Source organism: Pinus tabuliformis, chromosome 1_1 (genome assembly GCF_031772625.1).
Source record: "Pinus tabuliformis cultivar Carrire ecotype Pingquan chromosome 1_1, CPIR1, whole genome shotgun sequence".
Lineage (NCBI taxonomy): Eukaryota > Viridiplantae > Streptophyta > Pinopsida > Pinales > Pinaceae > Pinus > Pinus tabuliformis.
The window spans coordinates 983,163,137-983,182,372 of record NC_142297.1 but is presented as its reverse complement, the minus strand read 5'-3'; the positions used below and the strand labels follow the sequence as shown (position 1 = coordinate 983,182,372).

Sequence of the window (19,236 nt, the reverse complement as noted above, 5' to 3'; positions counted from 1 at the left end):
ATTTATGAAGCAAGTAATTAATTTATAAACTTCACATCTCAATTTATTAGTTCTTGTGAAAACAAGACTATGTAATTTGATTTTCCTAATAACTAGTATTAATTTAGCATTGATCAATGTAAGTTATATTTTTTTATACAATTTTTCCCAAGTATAATTTCTAACTTAACTTAAGTGGCAGGTACTAAACTACCCTGCAACACTTGTTGAAAAGAGGATTTCCAATTATATGAGATATTTACAACCTCCACTACTGTCCTAAATTATTCGTGTTAATAAACCGTGTAATTTATATAACTATTCAAATTATTAGTATTCTTAAATTATTTATCTAAATATCCATTTATGATGAATATATAAATTGAGACTTCATAATCCACATAATATTTTTAATAAATACATATTCATAAATACCTACAAAAATATCTTATAATATAATATATTTATACCTTTATTTTAAATTATAAAATAAATAATTTTATTTAATTTTAAATTATTATATATAATAATTTTATAAAATATTATGAATACCATATATTAAAATTAATAAATAATATCTCTCAAAATAATAAATAGAAGTTGACACGTCCAACGTTAACCTAAATCAATGCCGAGAATCACTTTGGCCAGTAACAAACATTATAAGGTTGCAGCTTCGTCGAAATGTCCGAGACATTACGAGGGAAGAAGCCATCGCACTCCCTACGACCATCAGTAGCTACGCGGAGGAAGAAAGCAAACAGTTTTAAAAGACTTTGAGGAAGAAACACTGTTTATAATATTTATTGTTTGCTCATACGCGTGGATCATTCTTTCGTCGTATTTCTCCGATTTCCTCTTTAAATTTCTGTCCCTCTTCCTCGTCATTTCTTAAAATTTAAAATTGAAATCTAACCTGTAGATCATAAGTGAAAACTGTGAAGATATATAGAGAACATAGTGAGGCAATTTGTATAAGCGCTTCGTCAAAATAAATCAGAATCAGATGGCCATGCGGGAAGAACTATACAAAAATGGGAAGGGGCAGCGAGAATTCATGAACTTTCCAGGCTTCAGATTCTATCCCACAGAAGAGGAACTGGTGGGCTTCTATCTGAAGAAAAGGGCCCAAGCGGGCCACCCACTGAACTTCGATAGAGTGATACCGACCTTGGACTTGTATCGATATGATCCCTGGGAGTTACCAGGTACCAATTAATTATTTCTTCTTCTTCCCTTGTTAGAATTTAATAAAGATTTTTCAACTAAATGTATTTGTATTCTTGCAGGTTTGATTAATGAAGGTGGAGAGAAACAATGGTTCTTCTTCGTTCCAAGAGATCATAAGCAGTCATGCCCTCGGCCTAACAGATTGACGGTTTCTGGTTACTGGAAGGCTACTGGTTCAGATAGACGAGTTCGCAACGAGCTGCTTCAGTGCATCGGTCTCAAGAAAATTCTCGTGTTTTATAAAGGAAAAGCCCCGCTTGGGCAAAGAACGGACTGGATCATGAACGAGTACAGGTTGCCGGATTTCAGACCGCTTGTGCACAAGGTCATCAATTTTCCTTTATGTGTGTAACATTTTTGTTTTTAAAAAGGCCAGAAGTTTAGCCCCAAGAGCCACATCTATTAACGGTCAAGGAAGTTTGCAATTGCAGGTTTTCTATTGTAATTTGAACTTTCTGTTTTTGCTGTTAGAATTTGTCTATCGCTATAGGCCGTGGTTGTTCAGCCTTATGTTTTCCATGGTTTTCGCCATAGTTTTCACAATTGTTAATGGAGGAGATCTGTATATGGAAAAATGGAAAAAGGAGTCGAATTTTCATGGTAGATTTTTGATATATATATATATATAAGAGAGAAAGGTTGAAAAAGATTTTTGAATAGAAATAAAAGATAAAAAAATCAAACAAATGATTTTGTTTTTATTGATTACATTTTTAAAATATTTTAAAACCTGTAATCTATATAAAGATAGTATGAGAAAAGAAAAGAAAATTTTCTACAAATAAAACCATTTTGGTTTTTGGTTTTTTTTCTTAAGAATGATTCTTCATCCCGACTTATACTTATAATGGGAGTATTGGAAAATCTTGACATTTGGTACGAATTATATTCTATGAAGTTATACTGAGGAAATTGAATTGCTTTGTTCAGATGAAGGATATTGTGTTATGCCGGATATACAGAAAGGCTGTTTCTCAGAAGTCGCTTGAACAAAGGGCAATGCGGGATCATGTTCAAAGAAAAGAGCAAGTTGTTTCAGAGGACGAATACAAGGAGAAAACAATCCTTCATGACAGCTTTCAAATATCAAACACAATGACAAAGACTAGTGTTCCTTCACTACATTATATTGAAAATGATACTAAAAATCAGGTGGGAGTATGGTCTCCTGATCTAAGTAAAACAGATGAAGAAGCTAGTCTATTTGAGTGCCTGGAACCAATAATATTTTGTGAAGAAACGATGGCAATGAGGAACCCTAAACCCTATGAGCCACCGCAATTGGAGTTGCCCAAGTTGTCAATGGACTGCTGGTTTAGCCAGACGATAGCCACTCCTTACTCTCTCCTGCCCACCCCGTCGTTGTTCCATATTCCATTATCTTAGATAGCATAACCCCTGCTTCATAAACTGATTACTGTTGTAGGATTGTTGCTCAACTATTTCAAACTTCTAATGAAAGGATTCTGAGAATTGTGATGCCCTATGTATGTGGAGATCTTGTCAAATGAATTTTGGACTGGCTCGTGGATGGCCTGAAGTGTCTACCTTCCGAGCGCGCTAGTAACGTTAAGTTACGAAGGATTTAAATAAAATATGTGTTTATTTTTTATTTAGTATTTTTATTAAGTATATTTTAGCGTAGGTATATAAATTAAATGATAAATTTTTATAGATATAGATAAGTGTGGTGGGGAGGTTTGTTCACCACAAGTTTGGTCATCAATTTAATCTATAAGAGGACTATATATCCCTAGAGCTGATCCACACTTTTTTCAGCTGATAAAATATTTACAAATACATTTTATATTAAAAAACAAAACTTAAGTAAATTATTATTTTATTTTAAATTATTATTATTATTATTATTAATTATAAAAAGAATTAATAAATTAGTTAAACATATATAATTTTAAAAAGTAGAGATATTCATCACCACTTTAAGATGGAAATTCTTAACTTGTAAATAGCTAATTTTACAATATTATAGAGGAATATCATAACTTATCAATACCACATGTCTAATATTACATTTTTTTAATTAATTAATTTGAAATAAATTAATTAAAAGAATTATATAACTCTGAAATAAATATTAATTTTTATATTATGAATATTCCACGATATTCCATAAAGATTAAATCTCTTTCATCCACTTAAATTACCAATAATTAAATTAAAATTGTAAAAGATCTATTTTGTAATAAACATACTTATTGACTTAATAAAAAAAATACCAATATATTAAAAATTAAGAAAAGAAAATACAATATATTACTATAAAACAAAATAAAACAAAGCATAACAAAAAAAACACAAAATATAAATATGTCAATATAAAATTGAATGCACAAGGTTATAAATATGTCAATATAAAATTGAATGCACAAGGTTACACTTGAGTTGAGCGCAGAGGGTCGAAAGGAAAACCCTAGAAATCTTGGCCGTTTGGTTTATGCCTTTGTGCGTTCATTGGCCGCGGTTTTCATTTTTCGTTCGTTACAAAGTTGTCACTTGGTTGGGGTTCTCTTTGTGGCATGTACGGATGTTTGTTGCATTTGTTTACATGCACTGGGGTGTTTTGTTGTCCCTTCATTGGGGTCTGAGTGCTTCTTCTGCTCCGAACTAGTGATCCATTCTCGGTTCGCCTACATGTGTCATCATTTCCTTCTTGTTGTTGCAGCCACCTGTGCTTTTATTCAGTGATGCCACTGTTGTTTCATGGTAAGATGATGTAGTGGGTTTCTTGTGGGGATTTTGTGCTTTGTTTGTTTATGTTAGATGCCCGGTTCAGGGTTTTCTTGTTTGGGCTGCAGTCTATGCCTTGGTTTCCATTTTTCAGAAAAGTGCTCACGGTATGTTTATTTTCTGCAAATATTATTGGGTTTGCCCCTTGTGATGTTCCAGCCCTTTTGGGTTATATGACGGGCTTTTATGCTCTCTTTTTTTGTTTTCCTTATTCAGGAGCTTAGGTTTCTTTACGCAACCCCTAGGGTTTCTAATTAATCTGAAATGTTTAGCGCTTTAATTAGTCTGAAATATTTAGCATTTTTCTATGTCCTTATGATGGTGAATATTATTTTTAATTTGTATTATATAGAATGTGTTTTTATGCATATGCAAACTGTAAATTTTCTTCTTTGATAAATAATATTATATGTTGTTTTTTATGGAAGAAAAACAACAAAAATGTCAGGTTGTTCAAAGAATGTAAACTCACAATGCATTATACTTATAATGTATATATGCTGTGTATTATTGTTTTCGAACACATTGGAATGTGTGTGTATATATATATTTGTGGAATTGTTTTTATTTTAAATTGAAAATTAAAAGATTGTATTTAAATATAGATAAATATTTTAGAAGCATAATTTAACAATGGAAACTATTGTTTTTATTTCTAATTGAAAATTAAAACATTGTATTAAAATATAAATAAATATTTTAGAAACATAATTTAAAGTAATCTAGATAGCTATATAAATTATATGGTTGGTAAAATTTCTATAGTAATTGATGAACCTCCAAATTAGATACAAATTAAGATCCATCTAACCTTTCCTTTTTCCCTTAATAAAGTATTATTTAGTTTTAATATCTTCTTATAAAGGTTTAGAGATTATTAACATATCTTGTGTGCCTAACATGTTTACCATGCAAATTATTGAGAATATTTGATGCAAATCACAGGCAATCCAGTATAAAGAAAAATAAGGGACCTACTATCTACTGACTCTTTCATGTATCTATGAGGCCACAGGGAACTAGATCTTATTTTCTAGGATTTTTGGAGAGAAGCAATCCTCTTTTCAAGGAGGATAACCATCAACTATTTTTGTATAAATAGGAGGCTTGAGTTACCCATTGAAGATAACTTTTAGGAGATTATTATCAGTAGAAATGGAGGTTTATTTCCTATTATTTTTAGTTTTGTCATACTTTATGTATCAACACATTGTTTGATTAATGAAAATAAATATTTTGCTTCCATACTTATTTTTCGTTAAAGGACCTGACTCTCTTTGGGTTAGAGCCCAACCTAGGTGCTCAAGCCCCCTTTTGTATTTTAGTTTGCATGCATTAGTTCAACTATATATATTTCTGCAATTTAAGTTCTTAATATTGTTTTTTGCAAGTTGATAAAATAGTTTGTTTATAAGTCTTTTTTATGCATCTTGTCTTAGTGAATTTCAAATGGCCCACAATACCATGGTGCCAGCTTGGCACATGTCCCCATCCTTAGGAAACTCTTCTTGGGCTTAATTCTAAGATAAACATGTTCTCTAACTTAGAATTGTTTATGAACCCTATGTTTAGCTGCATAGCTTATTTGTTTACCTCGTGCCACTTTTAAATTTTGCTTTATGATTTGAACTTGGTGTTCCATATATTTAAGCATATTAGGTCCTATATGGGCCCTGTTAACTGGATCTCTCTAGCTAATAGAAGTACTACATCTCCTACCATATAATGCTTCAAAGGGGCCCATTTTTATAGATTCTTGGTGTCCATTATTGTATGCAAATTCTACAAGTGGAAAATACTCTTCCAATTTCTTGGGTTGATGCATCACATACATCCTCAACATGTCCTCAAAGATCTAGTTAATTCTACCTATTTTTCCTTCTTTTTGTGGATGATAGGTAGCATTGAATGTTAGTTTTGTTCCCAAACCTACAAACAGTTTCTTCCAAAACCTGGAAGTAAATCTAGCATCTCTATCTGGAAAAATTTTCTTAGGGATTCCATAGAGCTTCACAATCTCTTTTATGAAATTTTGTGCTATATCACTAGCATAATTAGTGGATTTAACTGCCACAAAGTGAGCTACCTTGCTAATCTTATCTTCCACTACCATGACTTCATCATGTTACGTAGTTGTTTTGGGCAATCCTATAATGAAATCCATAAAGATTACTTCCCACTTCCATTCTAGAATAGAGATAGGCTATAATAATCCTGTCAGGTGCATGCATTCGACCTTTACTTGCTAGCATTCCATGCATTTTTCCATGAATTCTGCTACTTCCTTCTTCATATTTGGCTAGTGGTAGTGCCTTTTAATGGTTGTAAGGATTTTTTAATAGCCTGGGTGACATGAATAGGGTTTAACATGGAATTCTCTCATTACCAGTATTTTCACTTCATCATTGTTAAGCACGTAGATTTTGTCTTTGAATCTAACTAAGTCATCCTTAGAGAGATGGTATTCTTGATCCTCGTCACCTTGCTGCAACCTTTCCTTTATTTGCTAGTATGTTTCATCCTACATTCTCACACTTTTGATCCTTGCTTCTAGATTTGTTACATATGAGCTTACAAGTGCCAAGTGGTTTGCTTGGATTCTCCTGCTCAAGGCATCAACAACTTTGTTTTCATTTCCCTTTATATACTTAATCTCAAAGTCAAATTCATTGAGCATGGCCAACCATCTGCCTTTCCTAGCATTCAACTTTGGTTGTCCAAATAGATATTTGAGACCACTATGGTCTGACATGAGCGTGAACTTCTGATCAAGGAGGTAGTTCCACCACATTTTTAAGGCATGAACGATGGTAGCTAATTCTAAATCACGCATCACGTAATTTTCCTCATGTTTGTTTAATTTTCTAGACTCATATCACATGAGTTGCCCTTCTTGCATTAAGACTCCACCAAGTCCCTCCTTGCAGGCATTGATATATACTACGAAGTCCTTGTCAGGATCCTTGATTCTCAGCACTAGTGCACTGGTGAGAAATTTCTTTAACTGTTCAAAGTTTTCTACACATTGTGCAGTCCACTCAAATCTATTCCCTTTTATCTATAAAGTTGTAATGGTCTATCTTATTTTGGAAAATTTCTGAATAAATCTCTTGTAATATGTTGTCAATCTCATGAATTATTTGATCTCATCCACGTCTTTTGGAGTTGGCCACTGATTTATGGATTTGACCTTACCGGGATCAACTGATAAGCTTTCCTTGGAGACGATGTTCCTTCAATAGTGTACCTATGACTGGAAGAAGTCACACCTACCAAGATTTGCATAGAGCTTATGCTATCTCAACAATTGTAACAAGGTCACCAGGTGTTGTTCATGTTATCCTTCCATTTTTTAATAGACCAATATGTAATCAATGAATAGAATGACAAACTTGTCCAAGTACGTTCGTAACACCCCATTCATCAAGTACATGAATGTGGTAGGGGTGTTAGTAAGCCCAAAGGGTACCACTGATAATTCATAATGCCCATATCATTTTCTAAAATCAGTGTTATGAATATCCTCCTCCTTGATTCTTACTAGATAATAGCCTGACTTTAAGTCAATTTTGGAGAAGATTGTTGCTCCGCTTAATTGGTCAAAGTGATCATCAATTTTTGGTAATGGTACATATTCTTGATGGTTACCTTGTTCAATTGTTTCTAATCAGTGCATAATCTCAGGGTTCCATCTTTATTCTTTACAAACAATATCGGTGTTCCCCAAGGAGATACGCTTGGCCTTATTATCCTTTGTCAAGAATTTTCTTCAGCTGCAATTTTATCTCAACCAACTCTGTGGTGAACATTCTATATGGAGCCATAGATTTTGGTGATTCTCTAGGTACCATCTCGATAGAAAAATATATCTCTCTGTGAGGAGGAAATCTAGGAACCTCTACTGGAAATACATCCACATATTGTTGCAAAACATGGTATTTTTGAAGTAATTCAACGTTCTCATCTTTCATTGCTCTATCGCCTTCCTCATTCTTGGAATCTTGTATTGCAAACAAAATATATCCCTTCATGTTGTTTTGTTTGTCTTGCATAGTAGTAATCAACCTCACTGATATGGGTTTTTTATTTCCTTGCAACATTCTTTTTTTCCTTGCTCATCCAAGCATTCTATCACCTTTTCATAGCAATCTACCTTCGTCTAGTATACGTACAACTAGTCCATGCCCAATAATATGCCATGCCCAACCAATGGTAGAACATTCAAGTGGGTTGTTGTGGGCATATCGCTAAGTTCAAATGCACATGACTTCACCCATTGGATGATTCTTGTCCTTGTCCCTGTTCCCAATTGAACCTACTAAGGTTGTCTATGCAATTCCTTATCCAACCCACACTTTTCGACAAGCTCTGGGCTAACATAGATATAATTAGAGCCTAGATCAATCAAAATAGAAATAGTGTGTTCGTGAAGCTTACCTTTCATATCAATGATGAATCTCTGCTAGTATGCTTGGTGGTTATGCAATGTTGCATAAACCCTTTGCATACTCTGGGCTACTTCACCCACCATGCATGCCTCCTGATCACTATAGATCTTGGGCCTGTTGACCAATGCATGTCAATGACCAATAGCAGTACACCCCCTTTCTGTCAAAAGTAATAACGCTTGATCGATGTGTCCATGTCGTTCAGTTATCATCATCAGCCTGACTTCCAAGATGTTATATAAACCCATTATGCATGTGTATAATGTAAATAATCTCAGTAGACCCTTGTCATGTATGTAACTACCTAAGTAAACCTACCTTTCTAGTGACGATCTCCATTTTAGGAGGTTTTTCGTCTCACCAATTCATTTTCATATGATCGGTAGAGTTTTTCCCTCTAGTCTTATCCCAAAGCTAGAATGGATTTTGTCGCTAGGATCTTAGGTGAGTCCTAGTGTTCTAGATCGAGTCTATGTAAAAGTAATTTGGGATTGATCCTAAATATTTGCTTAGATTATTTTATTACAAATTGGTTAGTCTATTGGATTATACTTGTGTTGCAGAAATGGGTAGTCTTTGAGGGTCTGTAACAAATGGGTTTTCCCCCTTTATGATGTAAAAATATGCAAATCTTGATGTAAAATGTCTAGTGTATGGTCCCTCATAATTAGAAAACCATGGATAAACATTTGAGGATTGGAAAAATAATTTATCCCCTCATAGGTTAATTAATTACATTTACTGGCCCAAAATTAATTAAAATCCTAAGCCAGAAATTTAATTAATTCTAAGTCTTAGATAAATTTAAATTCTCCAAAGGAAAAATTCATCGGTCCTAAAAAAATAAATTTTAAGAGGTCTCGGGACTAAGGTAATTTAATTATTTTGATACATTTTAAACCTTTGATCCGTGGGGGTTAAGTCAAAATCAAATTTTTGGGGAAGGTATCTCAAACTTTCTATTTTTTAGTTAATTAAAGTGCATTTAAATGAAAAATTCGAATTTCCTCAAAAATAAAATAATTTCGACGGATAAGATTAAAATATATTTTAATCTTTATCAATGGTCGAGATTACTTTGATGAGGATCACTCGAAGTAGCCGTTGGAGGAGTTATCTTTAAATAGGAGGTTGTTTGTTAGTCGATCTACTCGATCTCTGAGTCATGTGATTGGCATGAAGCTCTGGTGTAATCTTCTTCTGGATAATAAAGAAAGACTTTGGGATTAAATTTTGTTGGTGTTACTCTTCATGGGAATGTTGTAAGATGTTTTATTTCATGAATATTTTTTTCTAAAGAATTGATGATAGCTTCTAAAGAGTGATCTGAGCACAGGTATCTTGCTCGGTTTATTGGGGTTTGAATAATAATTTTAATTTTGAACATAATAGCATGTATCTTTATTTGTCTAAATTTAATTATTATTTTCTAGCTCTATTTTTAATGGTTGGATCGAGTTTTGTGGGGAAATCTTGAAATAGATTATCGAGCATTGGGGGATAGTCTTCAGTTGGACCAACCAACTCCTGATTTGTATTTCCTGAAGAGCCCAACTAAATAAGCTTCGAGTTTATCATAAGATTTTCATTTTGTGATGTATGAGGGTTTCAACCTAGCACCTCCTTTTAAAATTTATTTTTTTTTAATTTATGTGCTACATAATGATAGATATGGCTAATTAGAGCCTTTAGTTTGTAATTAGCGTAATTATCTAACTCGTTTTTATTTTATTTTATCATTGTATATATCAGTTGGGTGTGTTCTTGTTGTCGTGCAACCACAGATATGAGGAGAAACATAATATAGAGTTCGAATCTAGGCTACGGAGGGTAATATCTGGATCTCTATAGTTCATTTGCGTATTTCTCCAAGGGTTTTACAACACATCTTCATAAAAAAATTAAAAAATTAAAAAAGGATTTCTGAAGAAGGGTTTACAAACCCTTGTCATTTTTTGTGGCTCCAAATTTCAAATCACCAGACCACTCTACCTGTATCAACCCAACCCTCTATCCTTTCACTTACTACCCCCATTCGCGTCCCTCTTCATTTCATTCAACCTACAAATCGAAAAGAAAATGTAGTATTTTAACCCTTCTGGCATCTCTCGATCTCCTTTCTTCCGCTCACAAAATATTTCCCTTTTTTTCTACGTCACTGCCATAACCTTGACTATTTCACCTCCTTTCATAGTGCTTTTCATCTCCTCTCCTCGAACCCATGGCCCTTTGTGCTTCCATTTCTCCCATGTCCCTCATCCTCTTCTGACCTACTCCTGCGCGTAGGCTTCTCCCTTCTCGACCTGAAGAACCTCATCTCCTACCCTTGCTATTGTCGTGAGTCCCTCCTCTCCTACGCATGTCCCCCTTGCAACTCCTTCTCCTCCCACGTCCATCCTTTCCCTCTCGACATGCGTCTATCACCATCATTGTCCCTTCTCCTCAAGTTTCATCGCTTCTATTGTCATCGAAATCTGCAGCCCATCCCTACATGCCTCCATCGCTCCTTCTCGGCTCCTACCGTGGCCACGCCAAACTTGAAAAACAAACATTCAACTTCAATTGTTTTATTTTATTTATCTTTGTTTTGTTTTGGATAGGGTTAGCCTTTAGTTTTCATTTCATTTTTTTTTAACTAAAAAAGAAAACTAAATAAAACATTTTGATTTTAATGACTTTGACTGAATTTCATTTCTTTAATATTTTCCTCTTTTTTCACATTTTAATTTTGTTTGATATCAAAAAAAAAAAAAAACAAACAAACAAACAAACTTAAATTTTTTTCATTTTCATTTTATGTGACTTTGATTTAAATCAAAAGAAGACTTTGTTCTTCCACATTAAAAATTTTAAATTTTTATCTGCCCTTTGGCCCATTCAAAATTTAACTTATTAAAGCCTTTTGACGTTTTATTTTTGTCACATTAGAAAACTTAATTAATCATTTGCCACATTAAATTTGCTTCATAAGATTATCACACTAAAAATTCTCCTAAGGAATAATTAAATTTTTAATCTAAAGTTCCTTCTTAGTGTCTTTTTGTGTTAGGGATAAAATTTTAAGGGAAAATTTTGTGGTATTGATTTTTATATAGTCTCTAAATATTGACTATAATAAAGCAATAAAATATTTCTAGATCTGGGTCATTAAAGAAAAACCATTTTAATTCTAGGATTGTGAATTGCTTAGCATTTGAATTTCATGGTTCTTCATGGTATTTAAATGTTTTGAAATTTGATTGCTAGAATATTTTGAGTGCTAAGATTTTGAGCATTTTCTTTACATCTAATTTTTCATGATTGTAGTTTCTATCACATCTCTAATTTTCCTCTAAATAGCTTGATTTTGTTTCTTCAAGTAGGTTCATGGTTAATTGAGGCGCATCTAAGGAACTAGTCTAAAAATCATTTATATCTTGTGGTTGTCTCTTATTTATTAGATCTATCCATCTCGGTTAACCAATACTTGTTTTACATTCGTCAATTTGTTCATCCTTAAGTCTCCTAGAGCATGTGTTCCATAGGTGTTCCTCATTCATTTATCCCTAGGGACTACCCCCTCTACTTGTTTAGGAGAAAATCCAAACAGAGTGATTAAGGATTAGAGTGAAATCCCTTACTCTGAGCATTGTCGTGGTGCGTGGACACTTTGTGTGACAACACTTTTTGGCCTCGTTACCGAGGATAGATTTTTTATGTCCTTGGTCCTCTCAATCTCTTCTCATTATTTGATATTTTCATATTCACCCATTCGTATTCATCTCATTTTCTTCATATCATATTTTGTTCATCTCTGGTGTGTAAGTTAGATTTATGTCCGGGTGTCGAATCCAATTTCTTCATCTTCTACAGGGGTGTGTACTAGGAGGAACCCAAGTAGCTTGGCTAATAATGCTCTAGATCCTGAAAGGGATCTCAGAGCTAGATTACAAAAGCTCTCTTCTCATACACTCCTTGACAATCTCGGCCAAGAAGCTCTTTGCGACATCCATTCAATCTTCTTTAATCCTTCCATTCCATACATTATGAATATCTACACTCCTTTCAACTTCACTAACATCCAAGGTCATACCCATGACCTTCCTATTGTTCGTCTAAACAAGTTTCCCACTTTCCAAGGAAACAATGCCATCAATGTTAAACATCATTTATTTTATTTTCAGAATTGGTGGGCTAAATTTTCTCATGCTCATAATTATGAGGATGTGTAGATGAAATGTTTTTCTATGAATTTAGAAAGTGATTGTATAGAATGGTTTACAGATGGGGTTGTTAATAGTATCGATTCATTTGATGCCCTCACAATGCTTTTAAGGAAACATTTGGTGATAAGAAAGAAGATCGATTTATATTTAAAGACATTAGCATCATTAAAAATAAGGAAGATGAAACATGTGAGGATTTTAATAAAAGATTTAATGGTATTCTTAAAGAGATATCTGTTGATTTCAAACCAAATGATAAAATGCTCCTTGAATATTATCTTGATGCTTACAATCATGACACTTCTTATGAATTAATAAGGTCCAAATTGGCTGACTACAAGGCTTTCCAAATTATAGCTGGAGAGCTAGAAAAGGATAAGAAGGATTCTAGAAAATATGAAATCTGTGGGTTTGATAGATCTGTTGTTAAATTAAAAGAACATAAAGGAAAAGAAAAAGAAACTGGAGAGGAACCTATGCTAAAATTTCTTAAGAAATTAGAAAGTATGGAGTTAAATCAAGCTAGGATGATTGTTGATCATGCTAAGGAGATAACTACATTACATTCTAGGTTGAACCAAATGGAAAGAGCTCAAATGAAAAATCCTCAACCTAGGGGCCATAGTAATAATAATAATCGAAATAATTGGCAGAAAAAAGGTCAGTCTAGTGAGCAGATGCCTCCTCATCCTCTTGAAGTGAATAAACTTGTGGAGGAGACATCGTCTTACTTTAGGGCCTGTGATGAGCTTCATGAAGAAGCCACTTGCCCCGTTGTTAAGATAATCATGCATCATGGGATGTTTCGGACAAATAATCATATAAATGTGGTTGGTAAAGAATATCGTCTATCGCAAGAGAATTGGGAAAAGGTCAAGGAAAATAACCAACCCATTAGACCTTTCACATCTTCATATAGCATTAATAATTTTGGTTAAGAAATTGATGTCTTGGTTAAACTTATTAGTGAGGAGTCTCCTCCTAAGCAAGTTCTTGAAATTGCTAAGGACAAGGGGCTTACCTATCAAAGGATTCAAAATGATAATCAAGTTAATTCTCAAAGTCTTAACCCTGGATTAGCTTCTGGTATGAATATTGATTTAGGAGGTTGGTTTCATAACTCTAAAGTTTTGGTTACTGTCACCAAAATAGTGAATATCCCCTCCCAAAAGGCCATGTTACTAAATTCAATTAGCAGTAGCCAAGTGAATTCAACTCAAGAGGAAACTCCTGAGGCTTTCTACCAAGATGCTCTCATGTATTTGCAAAGTATGGAATCCAATAACAAAGGGCATTCTCCTTTTCTCATTACTTTTCTTGTTAATAATTATTGATTATATAACTGCATGCTTGAATCTGGTGCTTTTTCTTGTGTGATAACTAAGAGAGTCATGGAACATCTTAATTTAAGGATATATAGGCCTTACTACAACATATGTGCCATGGATTCAAATAAAATTGAATTTCATGGGTTAATTAAGGACTTACAAGTCCATCTATCTGTGTATTCTAATGTCATGATTGTCATGGACATAATTATGGTTGATGTGTTGATGCTTGGGGTATGATGTTGTCTAGAAAATGGGCCTCTGATTTAGGAGGAAGAATTCAAATGGATTGGTCATATGCTATGATTCCTTCCCCTATTGGTCAATAATTTCTTAAATGAAACGGAAAACCTAAAAGAAGGTTCCACATCGAAGATCCTAAAATTCCCCATAATGAGATAATATGTGAATGCCCAGGCCCTAGGAATCATGTTATTTTATCTAATTCAATCATTCCCATAGAGGCCAAGGTTGATAAAAAGAGGGTGACTTAAAAAATAAATGTTGGCATTTGTACATTAGTGGTGCAGCATCTAGGCATGGTAAAGGTGCGGTAATTGTCTTGAAATCTCCCCTTGGTCATATTTTCAAATTCACCTATCGATCAAAATTTGAAGCAACCAGTAATGTTGCTGAATATGAAGCCTTGTTGTTGGGTATTGAAATGGAAAAAGCTTTGAAATTCAAATTGTTAAGTATCAAGGGTGATTCATATTTAGTTATCATGCAAATCAAATATAAATTTACATGTAAAAATTAAATATTAAGAAATTATAGAAATGTTGTGTGGGATACCATGCCAATGACATCACATAACCAGGAAACCACATGTATCTATCATGCATGCTAAAACTAGCATGGAAATCATACATGCAACATGTTACCTACAAAGAAATCCAACTATAGTCATTGATCCAATTGTTCCCTTGCACTTTTCCTACTTTCCTTTTCCTTCTTTCTTGAAATCCAATGTATGCCAAAGTGATCCGAGAATGATCTAAGAATACTCTAAGTGTGCAATAGTATAAGAGAATAAGAGAATGAAGAGATCTCCAACCTAAAACTAACAAAAGTCTATGAACTAATCCTCAAAATATTTTTTATCATTAAGGGCTCGATTTTCTTCATTTCCTCTATTTTTCCTTCAACTTCCCTCTCAAGCAAATTTATGTCTCTTCACCTTCCTTTCTCGTATTTTCCTTTATTTTCATAAGTAAAATTCCAATTAATGCCCCTTTTCATTTTCCAATGCCTTTTCCAATTTCCTTAGCCATAATAAACGCAAAGTGACACCCACTAGGATGTTTTTCCCACAATTCAACTTGGAATATGTGTCCCATGGCCTTAGTCTTATTATTTTCTACATGAAAAAACAACAAGGGGTTGTTACAAAGTCTCCATTATACTCAAAATCGGTTGTCAGCTATTCTTTGTCAGAAAGGACAAGATTTTCCTCATACTCTTCATTAATATGTGGAAGGTGCTCTTGCTGGACTGTTTCTTCTGAAGCCTCTACTAACTACTCAAGAGTGACAAAAACCAAATCTTCCACCAATGTAACCAATACACCCATACGATTTGTTTCTTTCTTTTTGGGATGATGAGGAAGTTTTAAAGACATGGGAAGTAAACTGATGTCTTTCACAAACCAACGGGTAATAGGCCCAATTTCTTGGAGTTGATCGTAGGTAAATTTGTAGGCTAACTCCAGACTAGTTTGAGAGGACCCTCCTACCTCAAGAATAGGAATTGGGGTGGTACACGGGATATTACTTCCTTGTCCAGAAGATGAATGATGGGGATGTGATGAGTTATCAACCATAAAAGACTAGCATTCGTCCTTCTAGTGCTAGAATTTTGATAGTAATGGATGCCACCAACATATAGGGGATCTCCCTGATCTGAGGTCGCAATTATACCTCACATCGTTTGGTGTAGGACTCCCATCCAGAAATATGACCCGACTATCATTAAATTATATATTTTCCTTGGCTTAAGAAGTTAGCATGAGAGAGTAGTGTGCATGTGCTTTTGTATGAGCAAGAGAGTGTGCCTTGTGAAATGTTTGATTGTAGATGTATCAAGGTTCTCTCACTGCAAGGAAGAAAAATGAGTATTTAAAATAAATTTAATAGCACTAATCTAGTGAAGATGCATAGAAATAAAACAAGGAAGAACCATTAAACATCAATCGAAATAGTTCACATATATGCAACAATCATTAAAATCATCAAAACACATTTCCAACAAGTTGAGAACCAAAGTCACTGAAATGGCTCAATTACTTTAATACATATGAAATCTAACATAAAATGAAAACATTATAAGAATAGTCTCAAAACATCCACAATCCATGCATGAAAATGTGCTCGCCAAATGGCTTCAAGTATTAAGAAAAAGTTCCAAGATACATGAGTATAATGAACATCACTAGCTCCAATAGTGATGTGTTAGAGCCACTACTTACTCCCCAAAATTACTATCTCTATCTCCCTAATGCCATATGTATAAGCCAAGGTGAAAATTCCTTTGCTTGAGTAGTGAGGCTCCTTTTATAACATGAGGCATGGCTTTTCATATCCCCATGACTTGAGTTTCTCATATTAATTTTCAACTTCTAAATGACCTTTGGACTGTTATATAGCTCTTTGACTTCGAAATGAATTTTGGAATTACATGTCTTTTGGACTTCTTCATATGGCTCTTTTCTACATACATGACTCTTGGACTTCCACTTCTTTGTCTTTTACAATAATTACATAATTACATCATGATTTCGACATCATCATGTGGTGAGAACATGACAAGTCACTAACATTGATGACTTGGACTCATAGTCACTGATGTCAAGGATTTTCTTGAAAGTTACAATGTTTCCACTTGTATCTTAAATATTTCATGAAACTTCCATGTTGTTGATGTCTTTAACCTCCAAAGGGTCTTTGAGCATATGGAGTCTTTTTGGATGCCTTTATCATCAGAATTTCAATGTTCTTCATTTTGTCACATCACATTTTCTTCGTTCTTGAATGATTCCCTTGACTTTCGTCTTTGTCTGATCTCTTCATCCATCTTTTTCATGTTGTTATGGAATACCTATAATTGAGAAAAATAATGGAAAGGAAACATTAGTCTGAAAAATCTCATATTTTAACATGTTTCATGTAAATTTTATGTTCATGATTTATCAATGCACTCGAGAAGAATAAGGGAAACTTTTGGGTGTAGGGCTCACTGCCAAGGAGGAAGGATTGAGTTCTTGAGGCTAAGGTATGCGCTTTGTGCTCAACAAGGAAGGGAAGGCTTGATGGAGGGTACAGGGCATAAGTTTGAAGGCTAAAGGAAGACCACTGAGTCTTGGAAGTGTGTTATGCATGCAAGGAAGCCAAGGAGGGCCCAGGGCACAAGTTTGGAGGAAGGAATGCCACTAAGCCTTGTAAGTGCATTATGCACTTAAGGAAGCCAAGGAGGGTGCAAGGCATAAGTCAGAAGGAGAAATGGGTCAATATTGGGCCAAGAAGGGTGTGGGGTGCAACGCTGAAGGCTGAAGGGATCATAATGTTTCTTGATTATGCACCATACAGTCTCGGAGTGAAGACTTACATTAAGGGCACAATTTGGAAATGGAAGGAAAATATGATGGTTTGGAGTGCCCTATGTGCTCTTGAAGGGTGCAGGGAATATTTTGAACAAGGAAGAGGTTTCGACTAAGCCTTAACAGTGTATCATGCACTCTCCTAGCCTTAGTGGGCTAACTTGTGCAACCAAAATTTGTCTAAGTCTGGAAGATAAGATAAGGGGAAAACACAGTTATTTTATACATAACATCAAGTGCAACATATACCAACTCAGCAATAAAACTTAGACAAGGTCAAACAATTAGAAATACACATCAAAATGTCAATTTACAAACACTCTCCAAGCATAATAGACTATGTGCAGTTGCGACCAAAAGTGTCGTTTTAAAACAAACAAAGGTATTATAACCATGAACTACACCGAAGATTTTATAAACAACGTGACGACACTTAGGAATGATCAAGAACACTTGAAACATGTGAAATGACTTGAAGCAGTGCTTGACGACAAAAGCAATACTTGATGTGACAATTTGGTAGGCTCCAAAATTTGAATATAGTGAAGTTTTGGAGGGTGTTGTAGTGACAACAACACATCCTCACCTAAATCCAACATTGTTTGCACTAGAGTTTGACGAAATTTTAGTATGGCTCTTCTCTTCCTTATTACTTAACCTCTTCTTATACATGAGATACCTAGCCAAATAAATTCTCTCAATGGTGGAAAGACTTACTTCATTGGGGAGGATTGTTAGATTTCCTTAAACTATAATAACTAATTCAAAATTTTCTAAGTGTAAAACCTAGAAATATAAACAACTATTACTAGAAGCTTAAATTGCAAATACGATGAGTTTTCTTACTAGGACACACATGATAAAATAAATAATGACTTTGAATACAAACACATTCAAAAAACATAACATAATATATTCCCAGGAAACCCTAAATCTAAGGAAAACATGCAACTTTGCATGTATTTTTTAGTATCATCGGCAAAAAGGTTTTCTTTAGAAAATTACAATAAGGGATAACTTTCTTTTTACCATAAGAAAAAAACTTATGAACCTCAAAGATAACTTGATCTTCCTTCTACGCACTTGACCTACTAAGAGACCATGTAGATCTACTTATTTGTGCACATGTGCAAGTGCATATCTCTCCTTGATTCACATATGTGTGTACTGGAGATTGTGTAAGTGTTGTGTGAGCTGAGGCAATTCATCCCTCACTTGATATATTCCTCCTAGACATTGAACCACTATGATATGATGTACCTTAGTATTTTCCTCTCACTGATCTAACACACTATTTGTGCTAAATTTACCTACCACTTACTCGCTCTATCTACTCTTATAATTTTGACCTCAACCCTAACATCTCTCTCAATGAATGAGGTTAAATCATGATGAAGGGATAAGATTAAATGATATGTTAACTTACTATTTTAAAATTTTTCCCAAGTCTAAATTGAGGAAATAGTTAAATAAATTAATCTTCTACTAATGTGGTTGGATTGTGGGTCCCTATGATAGCCTTAGCACCTAGGCAAGCAGAAAACTTGCTTCTCTACTCCAATCAACACCCCTTCTTAGAGAGGAAGGTGTTTTATACTACACCAAACTTCTCTCTGAGGTAAACAAATTAGCTCCATAGAAAAGCCTTGTTTATAATTTTTGTTGTTTGCTCCTCTATTGGTATGTACTAGAGTGTAATGGTA

The 19,236-nt window shown here is 34.1% G+C and overlaps 1 protein-coding gene across 1 annotated transcript; it reads left to right on the top strand.

Moving 5' to 3' along the window:
* Window positions 1-980: 980 nt before the first annotated feature.
* LOC149217809 (NAC domain-containing protein 6-like) lies at window positions 981-2,595 on the top strand. The gene is made up of 3 exons (XM_089390365.1): window positions 981-1,187; window positions 1,269-1,534; window positions 2,140-2,595. The coding sequence occupies exons 1-3, from the start codon at window positions 986-988 to the stop codon at window positions 2,593-2,595; spliced, it is 924 nt and encodes a 307-aa protein (XP_089246491.1). The 5' UTR covers window positions 981-985.
* The last annotated feature ends 16,641 nt before the right edge of the window (window positions 2,596-19,236 follow it).

Excerpts from the sequence above, each read along its gene's own strand:
- LOC149217809 (XM_089390365.1), top strand. The coding sequence starts at position 986 with ATGGCCATGCGGGAAGAACTATACAAAAATGGGAAGGGGCAGCGAGAA. Across the intron at positions 1,188-1,268 it reads TGATCCCTGGGAGTTACCAG|GTTTGATTAATGAAGGTGGA; the intron begins GTACCAATTAAT and ends GTATTCTTGCAG. Across the intron at positions 1,535-2,139 it reads TCAGACCGCTTGTGCACAAG|ATGAAGGATATTGTGTTATG; the intron begins GTCATCAATTTT and ends TGCTTTGTTCAG.